Consider the following 6,000-nt stretch of genomic DNA (forward strand, 5'->3'; position numbering starts at 1 on the left):
ATTTTTGGAGACCGTACTGAAGGGGACAAGGAACAAGAGCTGTGGGCTGGCCGGAGGCTGAGGCAGGCTCAGAACTCGGAAAAAGCTGTGGCTCCACTTTGTCTGGAAGGAAGCCCAACAGAACCGGCTGACGGCAGCATAGGAGGGAGAGGGGTGTGAGGAGGAGGACGAGAGCTGAGCTGAGCTGTGCCGGGCACCTTGGCAGCCGATGGAGCCATCACTACCACGAGAAATGTTCCAAGAGGCCTGGAGAAATCATATGCGCTACCACCACTAGGCCACTGCTGGTAAGGACACGCCAAGCTCTTCTTCTCCCGAGACTACTTTCAAGGAAATCGAGGCGGATAGGACTGCCTACTTAGACTCTGCGCAGCACTCCCTGACCGCGCAGGACCCCTGCAGTAACGTCCTGAGTGATGGCAACGTGCCAGCAAGAACTTCCCTAGGGATTCACGCAGCTCAGTGAGGCACGGCGGCCCCCGCCTCAGCCCCGGCCACAGGCTTGCCTTCTTCCCTCGCATTACCCAGGGCAACCACTACGCGTCAGGGTGCTTGCAGGTACACGCCCTCTGCCCTCCACACGGGAGTACGTGCACGTACAAAACACGCGTGCCAGCCCCTCTGTCATGTGAATAAGAAAACATGGGCCACAGAAACCTCTACGGGCACTCCCCACAGCACCATCTGCCGCCGGTGGATGGCCGGACACCTTCACTGGTGCACAGAGCTGCCTGTGGCTGCGGAGGACCCAAAGGTGGCAGGTGCACCCACACAACTGGATCGTCACCCTCCTCCCAAGATCCCAACTGAGCATGACACAGCACCAAGAGAAGAGGCTTACAGCATAGGGCGGTTAAGGAGCCCCCGCTGAAACCAAGCCTACGCCACCCGGTCTTAAGGGGCCCACGCTCGGGTGAACAGAGACAGGGTGCCTCTGTCTGGGGTCACCGACAGCTTCACCAAACATGGCCCACCATGGCCCATCGCTCCCTGTTCCCTTCCAAGTTAGAAAATGGGGACGACCCTGCGGACTGCGTGAATAAAAGTGCTCACTACGGAACCCAGAACTGACAGCCATTTAGACAAAATGTGAAAATAAAATAAAATTAAACAGGGAAGACAAAAACAAAATATCAGACGCAGCGATCAGCGGAAGCAGTAACACGTAATTCCTCGGACACAACTTCCCCTTGCCCGGGGCCCGGGGGCCGGCACGTGGAGGTGCGGCTCTCCCAAGCACGAAGCCGCAGGAGGGGCCCTTACAGGACGGCGAGGACGCCCAGCGAGTGCTCCTGCACGTCCAGGGCCCCGAGCACAGTGTCCAGGTGCGATAAGTTCTTCGCAAGGAGCTCCCCGCTCTTGTTGATCAGTTCACAGAGCTGAGTCATTTGCCCTGGAAAACAGGAAGAGTTCATCATCAGTCAGGCACAGGCGAACTGAAGGAGCTCAAGCCAGTCTCGGAGCTCCAGCACCAGGACAGGACGTCTTACACATCTCCTCCACTGCGGACCGGGGCTGGGGGGGGACACGAGGGGGAACAGCTGCAGATGGTCTCGGAACTAGAGCTGACACCAAACCTCCACTTCCCTGTGGCCCCGCAAAGTGCCTCCTCGGCCCCCTTTCTAGTCCCCCAGGCCAGAGACACACACACTGCTTCAGCACCTCTCTGCGCCCCAAAGGTCACCACATACAATTTAATGGACTCCAGTTCCTCAGCTCCATCTCCCTCTCCCTGCCCCGCCCACCTTGTCCCTGCATTTAATGCAGATTTGCATCATCTCCTGCTTGGACTACATCATTAATTCACTTCAATCTTTTTCTCTTCCAACCGATACCCCATATTGGTTCTCCTGGGTTTTTTGTTTTGTTTTGTTTAAGATTTGTTTATTTTGAGAGTCAGAAGAGGGAGAGATCTACCTGTGGGTTTACTCCTTAGATGGCCACAATGGCCAGGGCTGGGCCAGGCCAGAGCCAGGAGCCAGGAGCCTATCTGGGTCTCCACATGGGTGGCAGGGACTGACTGCTTTTCCCAGGCCAACGGCAGGGAGCTGGATCGGAAGTGGAGCAGCCAGGACACAAACCAGCACCCATAAGCACTGCAGGCAGTAGCCTCACCCACTATGCCACGACGCTGGCCACTGTCTGATCTTTCTAAAGCACAATTCAGTCACATTACTCCAGTGGCTTTAAGAAGCCCAAACTGGGGCAGGTGCTGTAGTGCAGCAGGTTAAGTTGCTGCTTGCGACATCTGCATCCCCTGTTGGAGTGCTGGTTCGAGTCCCGGCCACTCTCCACGAACTGATCCAGGCCCCTGCTAAAATACATGGGAGGCAACAGATGGGGGCCCAAGCACTTGAGTTCCTACCACCCCTGCACCCGTTTGGGAGACCTGGATGGGATTCCTGGCTCTTGGCTTCGACCTGGCCCAGACCTGGCTGTTGTAGACATTTAGGGAGCGAACCAACAGCCGGAAGATCTCTGTTTCTGTGGGTGTCTCTCTCTGTCAACTCTGTCTTCCAAATAAATAAATCTTTTTTTTTTTTTTTTTAAAAAGGCAGTCCAAATGCCCCAGACTGCCTCACCTACCTCCTTCTACTTCACCGACGCTCAGAAAGCCCAGAGTCCATGCTCAGTCTGCGCACACGTGTGGGTCTCCACCTCTCGCCCCCACACCCTCTGCGACCTGCCCAACGGCTGTGACCTCAACCCTCTCTCCCGTTAGTGGGTGGCTGTTCTCTGCTACCTCACGGGCTGGCGGTGGTCAGTCACTCAGAGCAACCCGGGGGGGCACTGTCCCGTTTCCTCCAGCGTCAGAAGGCAGCACCGCTTACCAGCTTGTGAATTAAGCTGCTACTTCATCCATCCATCTGTCCCCCCCACCACTACGCTGTGTTAACAGCTACAGAAGCCAGGGAGGCCTGCACCGGCACTTTAGTAAGGCAGACCCATAGATTTTGACAAGTACTTTTTTTTTTCGAGATTTGTTTTATGTATTTGAAAGGCAGAATGAGAGAGAGAGAGAGAGAGAGAGAGAGAGATCTTCCACTTGCTGGTTCACTCCCCAAATGGCTGCAACAGCCAGAGCTGGGCCAGGCCAAAGCCAGGAGCTTCATTTGGGTCTCCCACGTGGGTACAGGGGCCCAAGGACTTGGGCCATCTTCCACTGCTTTCCCAGGCCAGAGCAGAGAGCTGGATCGGAAGTGGAGCAGCCGGGACACACACCAGCACCTATATGGGATGCTGGCTCTGCAAGCAGCGGCTTAACCCACTGTGCCCCAAGGTCCACCCCTTAATGGTTATTTTTTGGCGCCCTGGCCACACTCTGTCTCTCTGGTGGTGGTGGTAGGCGTATAATAATTCCAAGCACATTAACTTCAAGTCTCCTGCTCCGGTATGTCTATACAGTAGCTGGGTCTTTTTCCCATTTTTAAAAGAACACTTAAAATAACAGAAAGCCTGAAACCCAGCAACTGCAGCAGGGTATTTGATCATTTAATTCCGGGGGCTTCTGGGCCAGGACACTTTTTTTTTTTTTTTTTTTTTTTGACAGGCAGAGTGGACAGTGAGAGAGAGAGACAGAGAGAAAGGTCTTCCTTTGCCGTTGGTTCACCCTCCAATGGCCGCTGCGGCCGGCGCGCTGTGGCCGGCGCACCGCGCTGATCCTAAGGCAGGAGCCAGGAGCCAGGTGCTTTTCCTGGTCTCCATGCGGGTGCAGGGCCCAAGCACTTGGGCCATCCTCCACTGCACTCCCGGGCCACAGCAGAGAGCTGGCCTGGAAGAGGGGCAACCGGGACAGAATCCGGCGCCCCGACCGGGACTAGAACCCGGTGTGCCGGCGCTGCAAGGCGGAGGATTAGCCTAGTGAGCTGCGGCGCCGGCCGGGCCAGGACACTTTTATACTGAGTAAGTTGACCAAAAACAAAGTTAGTATCCCATCACTACCACACGTGCTTGCAAACCCAGAGCGAACAAACAGCTGCCATCCTGCAGGGCATCACCTCCAGACGGCACAGGCTGGGCGGGGAAGACCTCGCTGGTCGGGGGGAAAGGGCTCCTTCCACGTGAACAGCTGGCCCTGGTGGGCGCTCACAGCTGGGAACGCAGTCACAGCGGTCCGGGACGCGCTGGGTGCCCACAAAATCACTGCTGGGGCCGCGGGGAGAGCCCCGAGTACGGAGGCTTAGGCGCCACTGCGCGCACCCGAGCCGTGTCCGGCCACAGATGCGGCCTCCCGACAGAAAAGCAGGAACTTCCCGCGTTCCTTTCACGGGAAGGTCCGAGTCAGGTCACCCACATTTCCCTCTGCCTGGCACACGGGGCCGCCTCCCCCCAGCCCCACCCCAGGCGCCCATGCAAGGTTCTAGCTGTGTCTAAAAAAAAAAAGCCCGAAGAGGTTAACGGTGGCTCGTCCAAGGTCACGCAGCTCCTGAGAACCTGCACCTAACGGCTACCGGCAATCACTCGCAGCTGCATTTACTGCACCCTCTCCCCCAGGTCCCGACTGCTCCCACGGGGGTCCTCTCCATCCACCCTCACCACGGGACTCGCACAGGGTCGTCACGGCCAGCATCTAACTGCTCTAACCCCGAGCCCTGCTGTCTCAGATGCTGACATAACCAACGTGAAAGAACAAAACATCGGGAGAGCAACCCCACGCCTCGAAATGCAGCCCTACGAGCGCGAGTTCCCTCGGCATGCCGTGGGACCAAAATAAGCGCAGAGGCTCCCGAGCCTGCGCCGGCCAAGGCGAGCCCGGCAGCCAAGGCGCCCGGGAAGAACTCGCCTCCCGCCGGCTCCCCGAGGCCTAGCCTGGAGGCGACCCAGCGCCGCGGAGACCGGCAGGGCGCTGCGCCAATCACCGAAGGCACGGGAGGCCCCCGGGAGCCAATGGGCGCTCGGGAAGGCGACGGCGGAAGTCCCGCCCCCAAACTGTCAAGCGGAGCACCCGGTGGAAAAAGGGGCCCCGGGCCGAAGGGGAGGAAGGGGCCCGGCCGCTCGAGGGCAGGGAGGCCGGCGGGCGGGGACAACGGCGCTCCAAAGCACGAGGGCCCCGGCCACATTCGGCCGCGCTCGCCCGGCCCCGGGGAAGCAGCAGCTTGGGACTCAATGGGCGGTCCCTGCCGTCCGCGCTGGCGCCTGTGGATGCAGGGCCCGTCCCCCGTGCCCGCCCACACCCTCCCTGCCCCGCAGCCGGGGCCCTCACCTTGAGCCGAGAGCTGCCGGACGCTGTTCACGAACTGCTCCAGGGCAGACGCCATGTTTCCCCCGGGGCGGCCCGAGCGGCGCAGGCAGCTCGCGCGGGAAAAGGCGGCCGCGATCCAGCAGAGGGCCTCGAGTGTGGCTACGTCACTTCCGCCGGTACAAGCATCGCGAGAGCTCCCCACGCCGGGAGCCTGTTGCCGTTTCCATGGAAACACTTCCGCGCCCTGTCGAAGCGCCGGAAGTTCGCTTCTCTCTGTGCATCTGTGAAACCCCTCCCTCCCCCCCGCTTTAAATGGAGGTGGGGAGCGCTGGTTTTCCAGTCTCCGTTTTGCCAGATTCTTCGCAGGGAGATTGCCAAGGCTTTTGCTTGTGAGGTGATAAAGACTCACGCAGACTCTGGAGCTAGGCAGTCTGGGTTTAGGCCTGGGGAAGCTGTGTCTGCGCAAGCTTCTTATTTATTTGATAGGCAGAGTTACAGAGAGAGAGAGAGATCTTCCATCTGCTGGTTCACTCCCTAAATGGCCGCAACAGCCGGAACTGGGCTGACTCCAAGCCAGAAGCCAAGAGCTTCTTCTGGGGCGGCCCCAAGCACTTGGGCCATCTTCTACTGCTTTCCCAGGTGCATTAGCAGAGAACTGCTCTGGATCAGAAAGGGAGTAGCCGGATCTCGAACCCGTGCCCATATGGGATGTGGGTGCTGCAGGCAAAGGCTTGATCTATTATGCCACAGCCCCGCCTGGAGCAAGTTCTGTGCTTTCACTGGCCTCTCCCCCCTGCACTTTGGTGCCCGTCTTGCAG

At 58.8% G+C, this 6,000-nt stretch overlaps 1 protein-coding gene across 3 annotated transcripts in view; it reads right to left on the minus strand.

The window, feature by feature from the left end:
- The window catches only part of COPS3 (COP9 signalosome subunit 3), a 25,340-nt gene extending 19,909 nt beyond the window's left edge, over window positions 1-5,431 (minus strand). The window contains exons 1-2 of one of the 3 annotated variants that reach the window (XM_002723323.5): window positions 5,204-5,431; window positions 1,264-1,393 (exon numbers count right to left, since the gene is read on the minus strand). In XM_002723323.5, coding sequence (XP_002723369.1) covers window positions 1,264-1,393; window positions 5,204-5,258 — 185 coding nt within the window. In that variant the 5' untranslated portion in view covers window positions 5,259-5,431. Of the gene's footprint in view, window positions 1-1,263; window positions 1,394-3,998; window positions 4,141-5,203 lie in introns of those variants that run through there. The other 2 variants (XM_070061736.1, XM_051831048.2) reach the window with 2 other exon arrangements.
- Window positions 5,432-6,000: the final 569 nt, after the last annotated feature.

This window comes from Oryctolagus cuniculus, chromosome 17 (assembly GCF_964237555.1).
Source record: "Oryctolagus cuniculus chromosome 17, mOryCun1.1, whole genome shotgun sequence".
Lineage (NCBI taxonomy): Eukaryota > Metazoa > Chordata > Mammalia > Lagomorpha > Leporidae > Oryctolagus > Oryctolagus cuniculus.